Consider the following 24,150-nt stretch of genomic DNA (forward strand, 5'->3'; position numbering starts at 1 on the left):
GCAGTTCATGAACTACGTCTGACAAGGCAGAAGGGGACATTAGTTCAGTAAAATGTGTCACAACACCTAGAGCCCGCACCGGGAGTGCGACTGTCACTTGCCCTCACATCGTACTCCTTGGACTAGGCAAATGAAAGAAAGGTTCCTCAAAACACAGCAGGGAATTCTCAAGAGGTAAGAGTGAAATTTTAAGAACTGTAGCCAAACTCTCAATCACCATAGACAGAGCACACAAAATATTCCTTGGTAAAACCAGATTTAAACAATACCTATCCACAAATCCAGCCCTACAGAAAGCATGAGAGGAAAAATCCAACCTAAGGAATTTAGACGCACCCATGAAAACTCAGGCAATAGATAATCCCACACCAACAAATACCAAAGAAAGAAAACACAAGACTACCACCAAAAAACAAACAAACAAAAAAAACCCCAAAAAACGCAGGAATTAACAATCACTGGTCATTTATATCCATCAATATCAATGGTCTCAACTCATCTATAAAAAGACACAGGCTAACAGAATGGATACGAAAACAGGACCCATCCTTCTGCTGCATACAAGAAACACACCTTAACTTCAAAGACAGACATTACCTCAGAGTAAAGGGCTGGGAAAAGGCTTTCCCATTAAATGGACTTAAGAAGCAAGCTGGTGTAGCTATCCTAATATCTAATAAAATAAACTTCAAACTGAAAGTACTGTATCAAGCTGATGATAGAAAAAAATAAAATAAAAAACAACAAAAGAACTATAGCCAGTGGTGTGGCGCGCACGCCTTTAATCCCAGCACTTGGGAGGCAGAGGCAGGCGGATCTCTGTGAGTTCAAGGCCAGCCTGGTCTACAGAGGGAGTTCCAGGACAGCCAGGGCTACCCAGAGAAACTGTGTCTCAACAAAACAAGACAAAACAAAACAAAACAAAACAAAACAAAACAAAAATCAAAACACACACACACAAAACAACCAAACAAAAAACACCAAAACCAAAAATAACAAAACAAAAGCCCCAAACAAACAAAACTGCCCATAACCGTGGCCTTTGCTGCTGATAGTTGCTATGGCAGACCTCCCATGATGGACCCCGCAGTGTGCCGCAGGCACATCAATCTCCTCTCACAGATGAGGTTCCTGAAGCCCTAGGAGACTGGAGAAATTGGTCAGGGGTACAGAGCTGAGCAGGGTCTGAAGCCAGATGGCTGCCCGCATGGCTGTTAGGGCTAGAGCCACACACAGTGTGACCCATAGAGGGGCCTTGTCAAGGGATGGAGAGGCAAGGGACTCTGGTTCCTCCCAGCACCTCCACAGGATGAGAGGCCTGAGTGGGGGGTCTCTAACAGGCTTCCTGCTCTGGGCCTGGGGTAGTGAATGGTGCCTGAGTCCTGCAGCATGACGGACTTCTCAGCAGGGAGCTACAGGTCAGTGTTTTTGGTGTTCCGCTTTCCCTTATCAGGTGCTGTCTGTCTGGACAGGCCACAGCAGCCAGTGGCAACACCTGCCACCTTATTAGGTGAGGCTATCCACTGTCTCTGAGCTGCCCGTTAGAGATTTCTCCTCACAGGCACTTGTTTCAACCATCTTGTATTTCTAGATCTTGGACAGAACCATGCTGGGTCCTTTGCATCTACACTTCCGTTTCCACCAACCCAAGGGGCCACCACCCACTGCTGTGAGGCCACAGAATCCTGATGTGGTGGGATTCACCTCCCTGACCTCTTTCAGACCCCCCCTTTGTGTGTGTGTGTGTGTGTGTGTGTGTGTGTGTGTGTGTGGCATCCCATCCAGTCAGGTTAGCAGGTCAGGTGCTCTGGGACCCACTGATGGGCAGGTACTAAGTTCTGGGTCTCCTGGTGTCTCTTCTGTCATTTCTCTTAACTGGAAATGTTGACTCAGTGTTTAGAAAATGGAGCAAGCATGACTTTTCCAAGGAGCAGTGGCAGGTCTGAGGAGGTCTCACAGCCCAGTTCCGTCTGCTCTCTTCCATCATCCTCAGCTGGGTACCAGTAGAAGAAACCTTCTCCCCAGTGGCCACCTTGGTTCTGAGCAGATCCCCACCCTTAGGGCTGAATGGATCCTCTGAAAGGTGTCGAAGTCCTCGCCTCACCTGTAACTGCCTCCCCTGGCAGTAGGGTCTGTGTACTTCACGAGGGTAAAGGACTCACACATTTCAGCAGCGTTGCATGGCTCACTGGCAGTGAGATTTCAGGTTACATTCACAGCGTCTGCAGTTCCTAGGTCACACCACCATCTGGCCAAGGTCTCATGGAGTCTTGGTTGGCCTCAAACCTACTATGTAGCCAAGGATGGCCTTGAACTCCTTATCCTTTCCGCTTCCATCTTTAAAAAATTACTTATTTTATGAATACGGGTGTTTTGTCTGCCTGTGTTTCTATGTGTGTCACAGAGGCCAGAAAGAAGGGGTGGGATTCCCTGAGACTGGAGTTTCAGATGGTTGTGAGCTGCCCTGTAGGTGCTGGAAATCACAACCTGGTTCTCTGGAAGAGTAGCCAGTGCTCCTAACCATTGAGCCATCCCTCCAGTCCCCGCCTCCACCCTCTGAGTGCTTGGGACTGCAGTCACATGTTAGCACACCTAGTTTATGGGGCCCTGGGAATTAAACTCAGGGCTTCATGCATGCATCGAACAGTACCAACTGAGCTACATTCTCTCTACCTTGAAATATATATATATTGTTTTTGTTTGAGACAGGGTTTCTTGGTGTATATAGCCCTGGCTGTCCTGGAACTTGCTTGGTAGACCAAGCTGGCCTCAAACTCACAGAAGACCGTCTGCCTCTGCCTCCCAAATGCTGGGATTAAAGTCGTGCGCCACCACCGCCCAGCTTGAAATAGCTTTTTGAAAGTTACTTTAGAGAGATGGAAACAGGAGGATCAGGGGTTAAAGGCCATCTTCCACTGCTTCCTGAGTTCAAGGCCAACCTGAATGACTAGTCTCAAGAAATCTAAGAGCTATTAATCCCAGCACTGGGGTGGCAGAGGCAGGTGGATATCTATAAACTTGAGGCCAGCCCAGTCTACAAAGTGAATTCTAAACCAGCTAGGGCTAAATAGTGAAACCATGTCTTAATAATAAAAATAAATAAATAAATAAAAATAAAAAGCTAAAAACCAAAATATAACTTTAAGTAGCCACTCAATTTTAGTCCTCCTGGCAAGCAGAGATTGTTGTGTGTTTTATCCTCGGTTGACAGTTGCTTAGGGCAGTGTGTGCATCCAGGCATGCTCAAGCCTTCCCCGGGGAGTGTGTGAGGAGTGCGTGGGAGCACGCTTCTGAGACTGTCACCTCCACACTAGGAGGTCCCCCTGCTCCTGGTACTTTCCCCGGGCCCTGACTCCAGTGATTCTTGAGCCTCAGCCTGGGATGGCAGCCCCCACTTCCAGAATAGTCCAAGTACGTTGACTCTGGGCAGGGGCAAGGAAGGCTCGTGCCTGCCCACGCCTGCTGAGGTCGGCTCTCTCCTTTTCTGCCGCCTGGAGGCAGAAGAAGTGCACAGAGAAAAGCCAGAGTGGCGGAGTCAGCTCACCCCGCTTTTTCTCCCTGGTTTACCTTTATCAAGTGAGGCAAGGGTGGGTCAAGAGCTTTAAGGCAGCTAGAATGTGTGAGAGTTCATCCTCCATGGGTTAACTAAGGTCAGTCAGCTGTAGCAAAGAATAAGGTTGCCTGAATGTCTAATGCTGCCTGATGGCATTTTTAAATTGTTTGTTTGCTTTTAAAGATTTATTTATTTTTATTATTTTTAATTATGTGTTTTGCTGTGTGTGTGTGTGTGTGTGTGTGTGTGTGTGTGTGTGTGTGTGTGTGTGTCTGCATGGGGGTATGAGCCAGAGGCCGGAGGCATTGATTGGATCCCCCAGAGCTGGTGTTCCAGCCAGTTGTGAACCACCTGATGTGGGGGCTGGGAACTGAACTCAGGTCCTCCAGAAGAAAAGTACCTCGTGGTGCCTGAAACTTCCTGGAGCTGGAGATAGATGCTGCACAGGTCCTGGCCTCATGGACTGATCAGCCTAGAGGCTGAGGGGGTCCAGACAAGAACAGGCTCACTATACACCTTCCCCTGCACCTTAGACAAGACCAGAAACAGTGCATCCTCAAGAAATGGTTATAAATGAAGAGGGGATAACAGTGTTATAATAGTATTTGGAGTTCTCTCTTCTTATATGGAACCAACGGCATTTTATGATTGAATTCTGCTATTTAATTTTTAAGTACTTACATTGTTTAATTTGTGTGGCTGGGTGGGTGCACACGTGAGAGGTTAGAGGACAATTTGCAAAAGTAGGTTCTCTGGTCCCACCATGTGGAATCCCACTCAGGTCATCAGACTTAGTAGCGAGCACCTTTACCTACTGAGCCTTCCACCAGCCTGGCTCCAGCTGCCTAAACACACAGTTACTAATACCTTCTCAGACAGCCAGTGTTTCTTGGATCCCCGGTGATATAGACTATGAAATAAAATACTTGCCCTGAACTGACTGAGATCAGGCTCGGGAAAGGATGGAGTCAGTTGAGCATGAGATCTGACCTGACCCCCTAACTTCTCCGAAGAGCCTCCTTCACATCCGGGGGAAGCTCCCAAGGGCTTCTGTTAGGACTCTGAATTGCTTCATTCATCGGTAACTTGTTCCATCACTGAGGCAGTTCTCCACAGCAGAGTGAATCCTGGAGGCTGAAACAGGTGACAGCAGGCGGCAGGGGCAGGGGGTAAGAAAATCTCCCCGGAGCTGCCTTAGGTAAGTCAAAAGCTTGTTTCTCTGCTTTTCGACATTAAAAATGGAAAGAGAAAAAGCGCTTGGATGTCAGGGTCTCTTGTGGTTTCACAGCTAGTCCTGGCTCAAGAAGGACACTGGGGTGTGAAGGATGATCTCCTCAGCTACATCTCATTGTCAAATTCAGGGGGGGAAGCTCACCGTGACGGTCTCTCCCCACATTTCTCAGAGCAAGCCAAATACACCCCACCAAAGGGCAAGTTTTTGAAGGAAGGTAGAAGTTATGGAAGGAATGACGCTTTCAGGGCTTGTAGCTCGGAAGGACCCATCTTCCCTCCAGAGTCCAGTCGGAGTCCGTGCTCTTCTGGCGATGATGCCAGTCGCTTCCTCACAGCTATGTGATTGATGAGGGTGTAAGGTTATATCCCCAGCTGAGAGGTAATGGCAAGACACTCTCCTATCTCGGCCACCAAAGGAAAGGTCCAGTTCCCTCCTCAGCATGAAACTCAACAAACCAAACCCAGTTCAGGATGGAGTGAGGTGGAAACCGTGAAGGTAGAGACTCAGTGGTATCCGAAGAGGCCCCTCTCACCCCTTGACTAATAACATTCACACATGGCAGGGGGTAAAGCTCATGACAGAGTCCCTGCCTAGCATATGAGGCCTTGGGTTTGTTCCTCAAGCACCACACATACACATACAGCAGTTTATTTTAGGCTTTGCCATTTGTATGAGCTAAAACAGCATTCAGGTATTTTATTTCACTTTATTATTTATTTTGAGACAGGATCTCAGTAACTGGCTCAGGATGCCCTCAAACTCACACGAATTCCCCTGCTTCCACCTCTAAGTGTTCCGATTATGGCTCTGGATATACCTGGCTCTATTCTGTTGTCTTAATTAGCATTTTTGGTAACTACTGAGTTCAAACACTTCTGACTATGGGTCATTTTTGCTTGTTTGTAGTGGGATTATAAATTGTCCTCCAAAGGGACTGGACCTGCCTGGACTGAGTCTACCAGGTTGATCGCAGTCCTCAGGGGAGGATTTGCCCTGGAGGAGGTGGGAATGGGGGGTGGGCTGGGGGTAAGGGAAGGGTGTGGGAGGGGGGAGAATAGGGGAACCCGTGGCTGATATGTAGAACTGAATGGTATTGTAAAATAAAATAAATAAAATTAAAAATAAATAAATAAATAAATTGTCCTCCATTTAGTCTTTACCCATTTATCTATTGGTATCCCACCATTTTTATTCTTGGTTTAGTTGAACATTCCATATGTTAAGGGATATTAGCCAGTTGTCATATTTATTAAAATACATTTTTCTAACTCATGATTTATCATAGTTGTCACTTCTCATCATAGTTGGAACAGGCCCAAAGCCACCGAAATTTAAAGCATTCAGTATAATTCCTAGTTTGTCCGGTTTACATTTAAGGGTTTATCTTATGAAAGCCAGTTAGTTGTATTATGGGATTTTTATCCCAGTAAGAAAATGACTGGATGAACAAAATCTATAAATAGTGCTGAGAAGCTGGGCTTGACCTTAAAATAGTGAAGTCCTTCTCTGTGCCTTGGGATTGCTGCAGAACATTTTCTCTACAATAAAAACAGAAAACACTCCATTTCAAAAGTATCGGCAGCAGCCTTTCCAATCAGCCGCTCAGCAAAGAGCTGAGGCAGGAGGTCGGGTGATAGCTGTATGCTGGGACAGTGGAGGGGAAAACACGGGTTTGTTTTGTACACATTTTACAACAAAATGCACTACATGCTGTTCCTGGGTGTGTAAGCACCTCATATTTAAGCAAAGGAGAGGAGGAGAGAGGAAAGGATGGAAAAAAGGAGACCAGGAATGGCCGAATGTGCCTGTAATCCCAGCACTCAGGAACCTGAGGCAGGAGCTTGGAAAGTTTGAGGCCAGACAGCTACATAGTAAAACCTGGTCTCAAAACACTAAGTAAGGATAGAAGAAAATCAGAGAAGGAGGGAGACTGGGGGGGAGGGGGAGGCAGGAAGGGAGATAAAGAGAAAATGTCCATGCCTAAGCAAATCTTCACTCATGCTTGCTGAGGCTCTCCCTCTAATTCTTATAGGATGACGTCTTTAAAGGTTCATGGGATGTATCTATCTCTCAGTTGGTCTCATGGTGAATTCTCAGTGCATGAATAGTGAATATGCTTGTAAGGAAGCATGATGTCGTCTGTCCCTTATATGTACTAACATGTTCCCTTCTGAGGCATTCAAAGCATAAGATGGAAAGAGGGACCCAAGGGAGAAGTGAGGAGTGGTATTGACGACAAAGGTATGAACAGTTGACCTCTGGAAGACTGACCTGAATGTTACGGTCTCAAGGGTGGGTCTGAGGGTCAGACTTCTTAGGTCACAGTCCGGCTCAACATCATCCATACCCTGAAACCTTACTAAACCTCTTGCCTTTATCTGTGACAGTAGGTTAACAACAGTGGATCATAAGAGTGACAAGATTAAGTGAGACGTTATAGTGCTGGGAAGGTGGGATCAAGCCAGGGTTAGAACTCTGTGCTAGAGTTCTTGCCCAGCATGTGTGATGTTCAAGAGCCAATCTCCAGTACTGGAAAAAAAATGATTAGCTTCCATCAAGTTATCAGTGGCCAAGTGTGTCATGGGTACAGTGTGTTTTGTTATCATTTATTTCCAGGAGGAATGAAGGACTTTCTCTTTACTCTTGGTGAGCCGCCAGGTGGGAGGATGGTTTCAGAACTGCGTTATTTTCCCACACAGGGAATCCTGCCTTGGGGATGTCCTAGCAGAAGGTCATGAAGGTGGAGAGAATTGTGCAACGTTCTCCCTAGAGCCCACCGCCGGCTTTTCCTCAAAGATCTTCTGCAGTGCTTCTTTTAGGGACTTCCCACCCCTCTTCCGCCTCAGACTGCCTACCACAAAGTAGACAATCGGGTTGATGCCGCAGTTAATAATGGACAGCATGTTCAGGTAAGGGAGGGATTTCCATACAGACTCATCTGTTGTGTCGAAATAGTAGCCGACGATAAGCAACACCTTCATGGGCATGGCGAAGACGAGAAACAGGATGACCGTGGCCATGATGATCACATAGAGCTTGACTGGTTGCCGTGGCTTCAGGTTGAAGCAGACCTGGATGAAGAGGATTAAGTTGGAGAAGACCATGAGAGGCACGAAGACCAGGAATGTCAAGACACAGGAAAATATGTACACATAACGGCACTCTGGGAACTGGGGCATCACTTCCAGAATACAGAAGAAGCTCTCCAACCCAGACACGAGAACAGACAGTGACCACAGCAGTGCACAGGCCACAGCGGACTGGTGCTTTGGGCGTCGGCACTGGTACCAGATTGGGTAGAGGACTGAGAGGCACCGTTCCACGCTGATGGCTGTGAGGAGGTGCAGGCCCGTGTTGTAGCCAAAGATCATGAGGAAGATGACGTAAGTCAGCAAGTTGTCGTCATGGATGTGGAAGATGTTCACTAGTTGAATGATGGATGAACAGAGGAGATTCATGAAGTCGGCAATGGCGAGGTGCAGGAGGTAGATGGTGAATGGCTTCCTCTTGACACAGAAGATTAGGAACCATATGAAAAATCCATTCCCAGCCAGTCCCAGCATGCACATCACCAGGAAGATAGAAACATAACTGTACTCAGCCGTTTGCTCTGAAGACCAGGCAGTTTCATTTAGAGATTTGTTTCCGGTGTGTTGTGTGGATTCCAGAGGACAAAAGGTCGTTGCCAAGGGCTCCATTCTTGGGAAATCTCTTTCTCTGTGGTCTCCTGCGGTCACAAATGGAAGACAGTGACAAGTGTCATCTACTCTACATCTCAAGATGGCTTTGTACTACTGGGGAGGCTCTCTCCCATGTGGTGACATTTTTTTTGTGCTCTAACAAACAAAGCTTGCCTGGAGATCAGAGTGCAGAGCTGACCACTAGATAGACACAGAGGCCAGGCAGTAGTGGCGCACACCTTTAATCCCAGCACTAGGGAGGCAGAGGCAGATGGATCTCTGTGAGTTCGAGGCCACCTTGGTCTACACAAGATTGATCCAGTCTAAAAGGGAAACAGAGCCAGGCAGTGGTGGCACACACCTTTGATCCCAGCCCTTGGGAATCTCACGGTTTTAATCCCAGAACTAGGGAGATGGAGACAGGAAGTGATACGGCTGAGCAGAGAGAGAAAGTGATAAGGCAGGAGGAGACAGGAGCCTGATTGGCCCTTTCAGTCTGAGGATTCCTAGAGGTACGAAGTCTTTCTAGTGGCTGGCTGCTCTGCTTCTCTGATCTTTCAGTATTTACCCCAATAGCTGGCTCCAGGTTTTTATTATTAAGACCAATTAGAATTTGTGCTACACTCCCACATGAGGGATAAGGGGAACCAGAGACCTCTGCTGTGTCCTCTCATTCTCTCCATCTCCTGCCCCATTCTCCCATCTTCCGTTTCTCTACCCAGCAGATGCCATTGAAATGTCCACATCCCCTCCACTAACACCGGGGCTGATGTCCAACCTCGGCCCAGCTACTGGCATCCACAACAGTTCTTCTTTCTGCCTGGCTCTGTGGGCAAGCCCATGTGTTTCTTACTTCTAAGAGTTCTTACCAGAACCAGGTGATGGAATTAGGAACAGGATTTTTTTTTTTTAAAGATAACTTGAAATACACCAATGGCAAAAGCCAATGCATTAAAAAAAGAAGAAACCATGGCTGGGGAGATTGCTCAGAAACAATGTTTGTGCAAGCCTGAGGACCTAAGCGTAGATCCTCAGCATTCACATAAAAATCTGGGCATGGTGCTGGGCAGTGGTGGCGCCCACCTTTAATCCCAGCACTTGGGAGGCAGAGGCAGGTGGATCTCTGAGTTCGAGGCCAGTCTGGTCTACAGAGTGAGATCGAGGACAGCCAGGGCTACACAGAGAGACCCTGTATCAAAACAAAACAAACAAATCTGGGTACGGCAGGGCAGTGGGGACAGACAGACCCTGGGGCCTCAATGGCCAGCCAGTCTAGCTGGGACATCAAGTTCCAGGCTCACTGAGAAACCCTGGGTTAAAAAATGAGATGGGGAACTGACTGATGAAATAGGAGACACATAACATTGTCTTCTGTCACTCGTAGATGCCTGCAAAGGCAAGAACCCACACACACACACACATGGACACCACCACATACCCTTGCATATACCAGAAAGGAAGCAGAAAAGAAACAGAGGAGAGAGAGAGAGAGAGAGAAAGAGAGAGAGAGAGAGAGAGAGAAATAGTACACACACAGAGAGACAGAGAGAACAAGCAACTCTGGCATAGGTAGAATTTTGCTGATCTCTTCTGCCATGTCTCTCCTTAGCTATTTTCCTGTTCCCGTGTCTCAGTTTGCAGTTTAGAACAGCTACACTCATTTACCAGTTCACCAAGAAATACAGCTAACGGACAGTTGGATGCTTCCCTCTTGGACATTGAAGGTCACTCCCTTGGGTTTAAGGAGAAGACAACCTTGTCATGGGAAAGGTGGGAAGAGGGGTAGGTTGAGAAGGAGTTTCTGTTGAGCTGGGGTCCACAGAGGAGAAGGCTATCAAGAGTGGACAGTCATGCAGAATTGTAGTCTCCAGACCCAGGACAGCCTGGGTGCCCAGGTGCTGTTGGGTGCTGTGACGGCGTAATTCTTACTTCTTCCTTACTCAGCGTCCCCATTGCCCAAAGGATGATCTCACCACGGCCAACTGAAGTGTGGGAGCAATTCAAGAAGCACTGACAGAGCAAGGACATCCTAGGCTGTTTTTTTATAGACTCAGCCATAAAGGACAGCAGTCTTCTCTTTACAATAGACAAGCTTTTATCTATCTGTCTGTCTATCTATCTATCTATCTATCTATCTATCTATCTGTCTGTCTGTCTGTCTGTCTGTCTGTCTATCTATCTATCATCTAACTATCTATCATCTCTATCTATCTATCATCTATATCTATCTATCTATCTATCTATCTATCTATCTATCTATCATGTATCTATCATCTCTCTCTCTCACTCACTCTCTCTCTCTCTCTCTCTCTCTCTCTCTCTCTCTCTCTCTCTCTCCATACCTATGGTGGTTTTTTGAGACAAGGCTTCTCTGTGTAACAGCTTTGGCTGTCCCAGGATTTGCTTTGCAGACCAGGCTGGCCTTGAACTCACAGAGATCACCTGCCTGTGCCCTCCATCCCCAGTGCTGTGATTAAAGGCGTGTGCCACGACCATCTGGCTAGACACTGTTTTAAAAGATGCTTTCAGTCTCCCCTAGAAACTCAGAATGAATATTTCTGGAGACTCAGCAGGATTTCCCAGAATAGCTGGTAGATTCAGACTTAACGTGAGTTAGAACTGGGTTTTGCTATTATGGACTTCACCTTGGGTCTTCATTCTTTTCCTGGTGTACAACTCCTAAACAACCTTGGGATCTCCACAGTAGTTTATCTTTGTTTACAGTGACTGATGGCTGGCTGCCCCCTAGATAGCTTCAGGATGGACTTGATCACTGGAAGGTTCACTGCTCAACCCGCAGGGAAGGAGAGGGCCTGAATGTTGAGCTGGCCACCAGTGGACAAAGATCATGTCGGTATTAGAGTCTCTACAGACCCTCCCCAGACAGAATGGAGTTCAGAGATAGTCCAAAAAACAGAACATGTCGAGATTCCTGGGGGTGGGGGCAGAGAGGGCATGAAAACTCTGTTCCTCACACTTCATATCTGTTCTTCTATAACCACTGTGCCAACATTTGAAATCCACTGTGAAGATTTTCTGCTGAGCCGGGCAGTGGTGGCGCACACCTTTAACCTCAGCACCTGGGAGGCAGAGGCAGGCAGATCTCTGTGAGTTCGAGGCCAGCCTGGTCTACAGAGTGATGTTCCAGGACAGCCAGAGCTACACAGAGAAACCCTGTCTTAAAAAAATTAAAAAAAAAGAAAGAAAGAACGAAAAAGAAATATTTCCTGCTGAGTTCTACAATCTGTTTGGGGAAATGGATTGAACCACAGATAAAGTGACTGGGACTTGTGGTCAACGTCTGAAGAGTGGCCAGAGCTGTGAGTGTGGATGTTGTCTCTGAGTGCAGGGAGTCAGAAATCTCTAATTTCTTCCTTGGGATGAATTACTTCATCAACCATTTCTCCTGGGAGACCTTAAGGCTTGAGTCAGAAAAGCATAATAGACATGAACACTGGCTTTGGGCTCAGAGGTTTGGGGTTAAATTCCATCTCCAGGACAGGGTTGTCTGACCTTGGGCGGCTTTCATTCTGTAGACCTGTTTCATTCTGTTTCCCTGTCTGCAAAAATGGAGGTAATAACGGCAGCACTTTGCACAGTTATTGAGGAAATCAGCTGGTCACCTCCCGCTCCTCCTCTTTGCCCCTTGCATGTGTGTGTGTGGAGGTTGACCCGAGTGTCTTCCCCATAGCTCTCTATTTTATCTCTTGAGGGAGAGCATGATGATCGCAGGGGTTTTGTCAGCTTGACACAAGCTAGAGTCATCCAGGAAGAGGGAACCCTGGTTGTGGCTCCATCACATTGCCTGTAGGCAAGTCCGTAGGACATGTTCTTGATTGATGACTGATGTGGGAGGGACCATTCCGCAGTGGGTGGTGACTCTCCTGAGCAGGTGGTTCTGGGAAGTATGGAGCAGGTACCTCAACGAGAGCCTGGGAGCAAGCCAGTAACAGCACTCCTCCATGGCTTCTGCTTCAGTTCCCAACTCCAGGTTCCTGCCTTGAGTTCCTGTGCTGTAGGACTGACACTGTAAGATGAAATCAATCCACTCCTTCCCACGTTGTCTTTGGTTATGGTTGTTATCACAACAATAGAAAGATAACTAGGCCACAGGGTCTCTCACTGAACCTGGACCCCAACAACTCGGCTAGTTGCACCAGGGATCCCATCTTTGCCTCGCAAGCACCGAGTGAGATTTTAGGAAGCCACCACACTCTCCCAGACTTTAAATGGCTTCTGGATTCCAAACTCTGGTCCTCACATTTGCCAGCAAGCGCTTTACACACAGCGCCATCTCCACAGCCCTAGATTTCATTTTTTTTTTTAAGAGTACTTTTATTCTAAGTGTTTGACACAGAGTACAGACACATGCAGGTCATTAGATTGGCCATTTTCAAAATAATTGGTTTCCAGTGCTAAGGATGTAGCTCAGCAGGTAGAAGACTTGCTTGCTCATCTCTCAGGATGCCCTGGGTTCGATCCCCTTCACCACGTACACTGGGTACGGGGTTTTATACCTGTAATCTCAGGATTCAGGAGGAAGGAGCAGGGCTATCAGAAGGTGGTGTCATACTCGGCTACCTAGGGAGTGAGACAGATGCTGGTCTAGGCTAAAAGCGACCCAGCAGCTGTGCGTGATATAATATCTGCACAAGACCAAACCAGTCAACATTCTAGAAAGGAGTGGGGAGGGACTCACAAGCCACCACCCCTCACTGAAGAGTCGATGACAGTTGATGACTCCTGGCAGAGGGAGAGCCACTTCTAAGGCTACGGCCCCCGGCAGGTCAACTATGCCCCAGCCGATGGCCTCACGCTCATATGGACAGCTCAAACCTGACTCAGTGGGAAGAAACCGAAAACCAAAAAAGGAGATGAAGTTGTGAAAAAGGGATGGGAAGTGGACCTGAGAGGAGTTAGCAGGAAGGTGGGGGTAAGCATGATAAAATTATACTGCATGCATTGAAATTCTCAAAGAATAATAGAAATGTTTTTAAATGTTTTTTTTTTCACAATCGAGGTGAACAGTGAAACTTTTTCTGTATTGATCATTTTTCTCAAATAAAACAAAATTTGCTAACCTGATGGGGGGAAAAAGACATCTGAAAGTTTTAACTGGGCAGTTCAGGGCTCAGCAAGGTGGTATAGTCTCGATGTTCTGTTTCTTCTTGAACAGAATGCTCTGTGTGCTTTGCTCATATTTTCTGCTTGTGGGAACTGAGGTCCTTGCTGGCCTGTAAAGGCGCATTGATCTGTTCTGTGGCTTCCACTGGTCTTCTCCAGGTAAAGCGCAGACCTCCAGGCAGGCCAGTTTGGCTTCTCAAGGGCTGGTCCCGGCACAGGTGAGTGCAGACCCTTCCCGCTCAAACCCCCCTCTCTTCCCTTCTCTTCCACTTCACTAAGTCAGCTGTCACAATCCTCTGTCCAAGGCCTAGGCTAAGAGCAGAGTCAGGGGGGTGGGGCAGAAAGATTCCACTGGGTGTCTCTGTTATAGACCAGGAGCCACCAGGGAAGCCGCTTGCCTGGAGACCGAGTGTTGAGTGTGGAGCGGCATGTTAAGTGAGCTCATGCTCATCATGGCCACACTTCCACGGACGTCTGAAGAAATAAGGGCATGGGTCTGTCTGTGTAACACTGCCCAAACCAACCTTTCTGCACGGATCCAAGCGTATCAGTAAACAAAAAGGAACTTACTTGAATTGTATGTCTTAATATTCTGACCATAGGAACAAAACATAATTCAAGAGAAAAAGTAGAGCCAGGTGGTGGTGGCACACGCCTTAAATCCCAGCACTGGCAAGGTAAAGGCAGGCAGATCTCTGTGAGTTCAAGGCCAGCCTGGTCTACAGAGTGAGTTCCAGGACAGCCAAGGCTACACAGAGAAACCAGAGATAAGAAGGAGAGAGAGAGACAGAGACAGAGACAGAAAATGTGTAGACTTGAGAGCAGAACAAATCAGTACAATTATACTAATCATTCTGATTGGCTGATTCCATATGATTGTTAAGGAACCCAGTGAGGTTGGAGGGCATCCTCATTTAACATGTTGAGGACCCTGGGCTCTGAGGACCTGCCTCAGTTGCCCAACCTGCTACCAATACCATTTCCTGCAGGCAAGAGCTCTCTAACTCCTGTCTGAATGCAGATACCTATACCTCAGCGAACACTGTAACTATCCCTGGAAGTTCTCACTGCAGAGAAGCCAGGAGGGCATAGAAGGGAAGGGCATTTCCTAGGAGAAGCCGGGCTCATCTTCAAAGTGGGTAGAGTCTGCTAAACCTGCCGCAGACGGTCCCACATGTTCTGATGGGGGTCGGCCAGTTGCTTTGCAGGCACCCACCCCATTTTGGATTTATAGCCTGGTGTCCAGAACATGTTATTTATGGTCTTTTCTAATGATTTCTCTCCGCCTCTCATCCTGGCTCTCAGATCCAGTCAATCAAAGCAGCTCAGCGGGAGTTAAATGTGCTCACATCTGTGTGACAACGTTCTAGTAGGAAACTACAAAATAGAACAGAGCCACGCTTTATTTCTGGTGCCGCTTCAGGGTTCCAAACCAAGTGTCTCTCAGTGGGTGTGCAGACCCAGCACCCTGCACGCTGTGCACGCACCTGTGAGCACGCACGCCCACACATATATGGAACATGATTATTAGGTGACCTTTTAACTTTTTATGGTGCTCTATGGTTGCAGTCAAGCCAGAAGACCCCTGCTTCAGAAGACATATTCCCCCCCCCCCCCGAGATTGCCATGGGGAGTCTCTCAGAGCGAACTCTCTTTCCTCTCAGCGTGGCCCTCTTTGCAGAGAGCTGGGGTGGGGGTGGGGGGAGGGAAGCTCCCTGTACGCTCAGTCATAGAGCTCTTTCTGGAAGGGGGCAAGCAAGGAGCACTCACAGTCTGCCGGTGTGAAGCCACTGTGGTGATCTCTGGTTCTTCCCTTAGGGCTTGCTATTTCGGTTGGTTCTCAGGCCCTGTTCAGCAGACAAGACGGTTCTGGAAGGCTGAAAGAGCCCACACCAGTCTGGCACCAGTCTGTTCTCAGGGTCTTATTTTGGCCTCATCTCTGGCCAGTGAAACTTAGATTCCCGTTGGCAAGCCCTGAGGGCAGAGGGCGGGGCCAGTTTTCCTCTGAGACCTGTCAGTCAAACCAATAATCACTCCACACTCTTGGTGGTTTGCATCAAGTCCCAGCTAATGGGAAAATATCCCAATCTACCCCAGTAGGAGCCTGGCATTTCATCACGTCCACCAGGTTGTTAGTGAGCCGGAAGCATGTCTCAGCACTCTGCTTGTAGGTGCCTCTGTGTCTCCCATCCCTCTCCCTCCTACTTCCTGCATCTCTACTCTCCCCACAGACCTGGGAGGGCCAGCCTACAGGCACCAGCCCTCAACCCACCCGCTGGGACAGGTACTGTGGGGTTTCTTGGCCTATTCCCACTGAGATAATTACCCTCCCCACCTCTCTGCTACAGACGATGGCCAGAAGACATGATTATCAGGGCTACGTGTGGGGAGGTGGGCGATAGAACAGAAAGCGGTGTTCCCAGAGGAATGTCGGCTGGGGAGAGGGGAGGGCTGTGGCTGCCTCTGTCCCAGACCCTGTGTCTGTCCTTTCCGGGGGCTGTTGCGTTGTCCCGTTTTATGAGATCTCAAGAAGGAGGCTGAGAAAGAGGCATTGAGGAGAGACGCTGGCGTTGCTGGCTCTAGCAGCTAGTGTGTGCACACAAGTGTGTCCTGGCACACACACGTGGAGTCAGAGGACAGCTTTTAGGAGATGTTCTCTTCTACCATGTAGGTCCCAAGGCTCAAACTCAGGATGTCAGGTTCGGTGGCAAGTGTCTCTTCACTGAGTCATCTTGCCTGTGCTACTTGAGGATTTTTTAAAAAAAATTCAACGGTATTTGTGGAAGACTCCCCCCTCCATGTGAGTCACAGCCTTTGTGGTCCTTCTCCCTTAAGTGGGGAGAAAACCGACTTGATTCTAATTAAGACGATGTGGCAAAGCTGCTAGGACGTTGTTTCCATGCTAGGGTTTTTTTTGTTGGTTCACTTGGACAAGGTCTACAGACTAGTTCACCTTGAATTCCTAGTCCTCCTGCCTCCACCTCTTAAGTATTGGGATTACAAGCGTGTGCCACCGTGCCCAGAGTCTACGTGTTTATGGTTGCCCTTTTGTTTTGTTCTCTTGAAGTTGTCATCCTTCTGCCTCAGCCTCCCAGCACTGGAATGAACTCCCGTTACACCCAGCCCCCAGGACTAGCTTCAGTCAGCTATGCAAGACACGGAGACACGAAGATGACTGTCACAAAGGAAGACACTTATTTCATAGTCCCCAGAAGTAGGTAAGGCAGGGATCCAGCCACAGGCCCTTTAGGAAGTCCTGGAGTTGGTCAGAAGACAAAAAGAAGGTGGACTGTGGGCAAGCCTTTACTGTGGCCCAGAGGTCACTGCATGCAGCTGCCTGGGTTTCTCTTTAAGACGTATAATGATGATGAGGATAATAGTAATAATTAGTATTATTCTCCTTATGTGTATATGCGTGTATATGTTCTTATGTGTGTATGTATGAGTGAGTGCAGACACATGTGTATGTGTGTGTGGGCAGAGAACAACTTTCAGGAGTCCGTTCTCTCCTGCCTCCATGGGTTCTGGGGATTGCCTCCACGACCCTGGGGTCCAGGCTTGCTCAGAAACACGTCCCCTCTACTTGACGAGTCATCTTGCTGGCCATGGCCCCAGCTTTATAGGAGGTCCTTTTGGACCAATGTGCGAGTTTTTCTAATGGTTCCACTACGCTCTTGCCCATTATTCTTACTAAACATTTGTCCAAAAGCAGCAGAAATATCCATATCACTGTTTGTGTGCTTCCTTAACATTTTCTTTGCCAGATCAACTAATTCATCATCTTTAAATTCAATGCCATCGAGTCCAAGGACATGGACACAATGCAGATTAAGGCGCTCGCCCAAATGAATGGTTCTCCAGCCTAGTTCTCCAAAGAGTCTACTCCCATCTCACCTTCAGGCGCGCCGTCCCATGTCTTTCAGAATCAGATCTTTTAAGCTCACACCCTATTAAGCTCAACTTGAAAGATTCTAGGTGCTTCTCTAGCTCGCTTCTCCACGCCTTTCTAAATGTCCGCCCCCACCAGCGTCAAAGACTTGCACCTCACCGACAGGACAAGTCACGGCAACGACCTCCCTCGGTGCCGGTGTTCTAAGAGTCAGCCTTTGACTCACGGCTTCAGAGGTGTCAGCCCATGGCCACTTGTCTGTAATGTTTCGGGGCCAGGCATAAGACGGATCGGCATGGCAGGGAGCAAAGGTGTTCATCCATGAAGCAGGACAGTGGGTGGGTTGGGAGGACCAGTGACCCCCAAGGACCTTTTTCCTCTGAGCCATGTCTCCAGTCCCCAAACAGAGTGTTTCATGACATACACATATCTGAGCACAGATTACCACCCAGCCTACCAAGCAACATTAATTAAAAAAAGAACAAGCAAACCTACCACTTGATGGCACCAGAAAATAAGGAACCCACAGGGGCCTCTCGCCTCCTGGTAGAACCCTGGGCGTTTTCCCAAGTGCCTGGGAGGGATGCTATTTTTTGAGGTGGTTTTGAATGTATCTCTGTTCTCAGAGGCTCTGTAACCCGAGGCTGGGACTGTGGTCTCTGGGAAGCGGGTTCCAACAGACTTCACCGCCCAGCCCAAGTTTAATGCAGACTTTCAAAGTTCACTCTGTTGCCAGTGAAAGGGGGACTGTTCTGGGAACTTCCAAGGCTGGTCTGTAAAAATATCAGCGGTCTCTCACGGAGGACTGTGCATAGCATGTTTATTTTAAAACAGACCTGGAGGTTTAGGGCGGATGGGGGTTGGAGGGGGGGCGGGTGAGGCGAGTCCTAGAGAGGAGACGCTAGCTGTTCTTCTACGTCCACTCACGTCTCTTCTGACAGCAGATGTGCGCTTCCCCCACCAGCCCATGCGTTTGCTCTCTGCAGACACTAGCCTGATGTCGTATGATTTAATTCCTTTCTGAGATCACCTGGAGTCAGGGTAAAATTCCAGGTTGAGGGCTCTGTCCTTCAAGACTGCAGTTGCCAGGACGAGTCTTCTGGGTGAGCCACAAATTGGGGCTCCCAGGGCCCCCTTCAAGTTTGTTAGTGTGCTCAGGAGGCTTCCAAACACACCAACTTACTATACCGATTGGTCATAGGGCTACACCTCAGAGCCGTCAATGGAGCTGCTCAAGTGAGGAGCGACACCGTGTCCAGACTCTCCATGCATTCTTCAGCCAGCTTCCTAATCCCCGTCCCTTTAGAGTGTTACAAAGTTTCTATTACCCAAATGTACTTGGTTATGTCACTGGCAGTAGCCGGGGAATTCTCCCTCTGGCCCCCGTCCTTCCTCGATGGGAGTCTCAACCTTCTAATCACATGAGCAGGTCCTCTGGCAACCAGTGCCCCTCCTGAGGGCTTTCCACACTCTCTCCTCAGGAACAGACTCAAGGGAGGCCGAGGTGGGTTGAAAGTTATGAAACAGTAGCCCCTTTCTACCCACCAGGATGGCTGTACCACACACACACACACTCAACACACACATACACGATGTAAGCGAGTGTTGGTGAGGACGTGGGGCATCTGGATTTTGAGAGTGGGACAAGGCAGAAAAGGCTACTGGGCCTATGGAGAGGAGACTCCGAGGAGGGACACCCCCTCCCCACCCCAAAACAGCATGAGCAGCATAGGATACTTATGGCTTGCCATTACAGACAGAGCTGGAGACGTGACTAGAAGCTGAAGCATCTCCCTCCTTTTGCCCACTCTGTGTCTGAGTCCCTTCCTATGTCCGGGATTCCCCACCGTGTGTCTCTTCCTGACCTTCTATGCACATGCGGGCCAGGGCTTTTGACCTTGGCACGGCACACCAGACATGCTCCATTGTACCTCAAGGACTCTGTCCGTAAGGGGCAGGGACACAGAAAGCGCCTTCAGCACGGGGGTGACAACCGCAAGACGCAGCACATGACGGACGGAGGGGACCATGGGTGGCAGGATGCCACTGACTCATGGTGCTTTGTGGAGGCAGCAGCCACGACTTGGTGGAGCTAAATCTGCCGCACGCTTTTAGCTCATGCAGTTGTTTTTTTGGCAACCTAACTTAACAGCCTGGGTTATTTTTTGCCTCCTGGAGATTTGGTGAGCCAGCCAACATTCCTTTAATAGATGCTCTTTCTACTGAAGTCGGTGGCCGTTTTGTGTTGCTTGCAGGGCCCGTAGAGTGCCTTCTGGGTTTCTTTTGGTGAAGTCTGCCAGGCGATTGATTCCCAAAGGCTCCTGAGAGTCAGAAAGGAAGAAAGGGACTCAGGGGGTGATCAGCAAACATGTCTCCTTCAACTCTCTAATGCAGCACTCTGAGAAAAGATGTCACCCTAACCATCACCATCTTGTGGCTCTGACACAGGCAACCGCTGGAAGGGAGGGGGTTTATTTGGCTTACAGTTCAAGGGGATAGAGTCCACTTTGGTGGGAAGGCATGTGTGCAGGACAGTGTGGTAGCTAGACATGCTGCCTTGGTTGTCAGGAAGCAGAGAGAGAGATGAGTGCAGGTGCTCAGACCACTTTCTGGTTTTATGTAGTTCAGGACCCCAGCCTACAGAAAAGTACTACCTACATTTAGGGTGGGTATTGCCACCTCAACTAACCTAATCTAGAAAACCCCAGCATGCCCAGAGGATTAGTGATTCCATATCCCATCAAGTTGACAGTATTAACCACGACAATAATCAATTAAATATTCCCAAACAGCTAAGAGAGGGAATTCTTGTTCCCAGCACAAAGACATGTCTGAGGTGATGGACAGACGAGTTACACATTGTGCATAATGTGTGAAAATGTCACACTGTACCCCACGTGTGTAATACACACAATGGCTATGTCAATTTATACTTATATGTCAATTAAAAGTAAAGATACTTTACGAAAGCTGTCCTCCAGCAATTCAAGGGTCCACTCCCAGAGGAATGAACCAACAAGATGGGCTGAGCTTTCTTTCCATGCAAGATTGAAAAGGGGGGAAATTCTAGCACAACATGGATGAACCTTGAAGGCATCATGGTAAGCGGAATAAGTCAGTCACAAAACTGAAAACACTGTCTACATGTTACTGCAGCATAATTCCTGATTTAAAAAAAAACAACAACAACTTAAAGGAGGGGATTATCCACTTGGGCTTGGTGTCAGGTTTTCAGTCAGTCTGCAGTCCTTCGCTCTGTTGCTTCTGGACCATGATAAGGCAGAACGGCATGATGGGAGCATGGGTGGAGCCAAGTGGTTAACCTCGGGACAGACAGGAAGCAGAGGGAGCTGGATGGAGAGGAGAGGGCAGAAGGGGTACACCACCAGGAGCTGCATTCAGCCAAGCCTACCTCCTAATGGTTCCATCCCTTCCCAATAATGCCACCAATTAATCCATCAACGGAGCCTGCATGATCCCAAAGCTGGCAGCCACACCCCCAGTATGCCAGCCTATGTAGGAGAGCTCACCTGCATAGCATGTCTTCTTCCATTTACAGAAGGTACCTGAATAGTGTTAGTTAAGAGAGAAAGAAGGGTGATGGCTGAGGGGAGGGGTGTGTGTGTGTGTGTGTGTGTGTGTGTGTGTGTGTGTAGAACAGTATTTTAGTGAGCAGGGTTTTCCTTTGGGAAGATGGGAAGGTCCAGGAGGTGGTTCTCAGCGCTGGCTGCACAGCCACATGACTCTGCTTACTGGTGTGTAACCGAAGAAGGCTTGTCGAGGTGCTGGAGTTTCAGTTACCTGAACTGCGCGAGAAGACAGATCTCAATGCCTTTCCAAAGCGCCTAGCATGGAAGTTACAATTCAAGTCTTATGGTTTGAATTTTGTGTGTCCCCCAACCCCTACAGCTATATTGAAGTGTCAACTGAGGACTCATTTGGAAATCGGTTCATTACAGCTGTAATCAGTCAAGATGGGTCATACTGGAGTACAGTGAACTCACGTTGTATTAATTTAACCTGTGAGGGCAAGGCCACGGAGCGACAGAGGCAGAGGAGTGCTGTACCTTTAAGCAAAGGATGCCATGGCTTGATCACTACTGGAGCTCAGAAGAAGCAAGGAGGGCTGGTACCCACCTTCAGAGGGAGCCTGGCCATGCTGGCATCTGAATTTGTACTTTTGACTTCTGACACTGTGAGAGAATACATTCTGCCGTTTTTAGACTACCCAGCTTGTGGTGGTGGGTTACACGAACCCCAGCCAACTGGCACAGAGATTTTTTCAGAATGCCTGCTAACCACCACCCTCTTCACCCAACACTCTCCTATTCTGCTTTCTCCACAGCCCACAAGTCGGACCAACTTTATCAAGCCCTTCTTTCTACGGTTTGCTTGATTAAAAACCAGGAACTGACTCATTGAAAATTTAAATGGAACTCTGAATTCAACATCCATGTGTCACACTGGCAGCCCCACACAGTTGCCAAAGCAACAACTGAGACATCTGAACACTTCCTGGGGGACCCTGTGGTGTGGGTGTATCGTTGTCCCTGCCTTAGAGATGATGCTGGGGCTTCGGGAAGTTAAGTGACTTGCTCCAAGTGGACAGTGGTGGAGACGGGTGGGGACTCTCGCAGGCTGAGGACACTGTCACATCAGTCTCACGGCTCCTCATTTTCTTCTCCGTTTCCACAGACGCCGCCGGGAATCTCCTTGCACCTGTGTTGTGGAATATTAGTTGAAGGTGTGTTACATTCATTTATGCAGTGAAACATTTGTTTTAATGATGCAGAGATGTGCTGCATTCTTTTACGTTGCATTTGTTTACCTCTGTGAAGCTGTGTTGCTGTGCCTGTCTAAAACACATGATTGGTTTGATAAAGGGCTGAACGGCCAATAGCGAGGCAGGAGAGAGAAATAGGTGGGGCTGGCAGGCAGAGAGAATAAATAGGAGGGGAAGAGAAATGGAGAGGAGTGAGAAAAGGAGAAGGAGAGAGGACACCGGGGCCAGCCACCCAGCCACCTAGCCACACAACCAGCTGTGGAGTAAGAAGTAAAGAAAGGTAAAAGCCCAGAGGCAAAAGGTAGACAGGATAATTTAAGAAAAGCTGGCTAGAAATAAGCCAAGCTAAGGCCGGGCATTCATAAGTAAGAATAAGTCTCCGTGTATTGATTTGGGAGCTGGATGGTAGGCCCCCAAAAGAGTAAAGAGAAAAAAAAACCCAACTACACATCTGCTTGATGAGCCTTGCTAAATGCACAGGATGGAGAGTAAGAGCTGGCTGGAGATGGATGTGTTCCTGGATGTCTCTCCATGGAGTTGGGGAATAAAGAGAATAAACAAGTCTGTTTCTGCAATGTGGGCTTGAAAACCTCCTGCTGACCCTGGTAACTAGAAGAGAACCCCTCAAATGTGGTCTCTAGCAAGGCAACCTCTAGAGTGCATGCCTCCACCAAGGAAGCCAGGAGTGATAGAATGATCTCTCAGGGAGATCGTGTCAGAGGGACCATGTCAGCTTCCTAATTAGAATGTTCCTCTTCTAGAACTTCTCACTTTTTTGCAATTCTTGTGTATCGGAACCATTTAAGAGATTTACATGCAACTCACATGGATCTTGATCCTGGGTTGGGCTGGGTTTCATTGACATCAACAGTTCTGTTCTCTGACTGTGACCTTTCACTTTGGATTGGAGAGGTTCAGTGAGGAGGCAGTTTCCCAGGAGTCATGCAGTTTTGCCCTTTGTGGAGACTGTCTTCTTTATCATCTATTCCTCCCCGCCCCCCGCAGCACTTAGGGCCCCCCCCCACCGCCCTCCACACCACTTCTATACCTCCGTGGTCTCAGAGTCCAGAGGCCCCTGAAGCTTGTGTCTCTAACAGGAACCTGGCCTCATGTGTAGAGCTAGCCAATTTTTAAAAGGAATTAATGGAAAACTCTGAAATTATCCCATTATTAGCCAAGAGCACAATTCCCTTCTCCACCACGTTCTCCTAAGAACGCTCCGAGGAAGGCTTGCCCATGTTGCTCCTTCAGTCACTCTGCACCCTGGTGTGTCAGAATGAAGAAGAGCAGGCAGGGAAATGCCACAGAGAGGCACACACTGCGTGGCCAAGCTGGAGGCATCAGACCCGACTGTGTGCTTCTCCCCTAAAGGATGGCTGAAGTCGGAACAAAGTTAGGAAAGCCAGTTTGATTCGTTTATTTTGCTAGGTTTAGACTGTTTAGCAGGACATATATTTTGTTCCATCTTCTCCAGTTTTGTAACTGGACATAAGGTACTTGGATGGCTGTTAGGTAGCTGCAATGCCAGGAATGTTAAACTCTGACCTTCTGGCTGGAGACGAGGGCCCAGAATTGGTACATTGTTAGGGCACTGGCTGGCCCACGGTGTGAAGGTCAGGTGGTGTTCGGGTTAATTTTAGACCAACAAAACAAAGCTGTTTTGCATTTTCACCTTCGCAATCTGTCACCAAAATCGTGTAGTAAGTGCCCATTGGCATGATGAGGCATTCCGGTTTTACATAAGAAAATTATCAAACTAAGCATACCACTTATGCGGCTGGGTCATCCGCGTTCTATTAAGTTAACCATTAGGAAGTGTTTGCTACGTGCTGGTCGTGATCACCAGAAACACAACACTCAGCAAGTTAACCAAAGGGCTCCGAGGGA

The 24,150-nt window shown here is 48.2% G+C and overlaps 1 protein-coding gene across 1 annotated transcript; it reads right to left on the reverse strand.

Moving 5' to 3' along the window:
- Positions 1 to 6,684: 6,684 nt before the first annotated feature.
- LOC114691400 (mas-related G-protein coupled receptor member H-like) lies at positions 6,685 to 15,523 on the reverse strand. Its single transcript, XM_028866697.2, has 2 exons — positions 15,362 to 15,523; positions 6,685 to 8,514 (listed from the first exon to the last, which is right to left on the reverse strand). Exon 2 carries the CDS (start codon positions 8,483 to 8,485, stop codon positions 7,520 to 7,522), a length of 966 nt encoding a protein of 321 aa, XP_028722530.1. The 5' UTR covers positions 8,486 to 8,514; positions 15,362 to 15,523; the 3' UTR covers positions 6,685 to 7,519.
- Positions 15,524 to 24,150: the final 8,627 nt, after the last annotated feature.

The sequence above is a fragment of the Peromyscus leucopus genome, chromosome 8a (assembly GCF_004664715.2).
Source record: "Peromyscus leucopus breed LL Stock chromosome 8a, UCI_PerLeu_2.1, whole genome shotgun sequence".
NCBI classification, from domain to species: Eukaryota; Metazoa; Chordata; class Mammalia; order Rodentia; family Cricetidae; genus Peromyscus; species Peromyscus leucopus.

Coding starts and splice junctions, on each gene's coding strand:
- LOC114691400 (XM_028866697.2), bottom strand. CDS start 8,485: ATGGAGCCCTTGGCAACGACCTTTTGTCCTCTGGAATCCACACAACAC.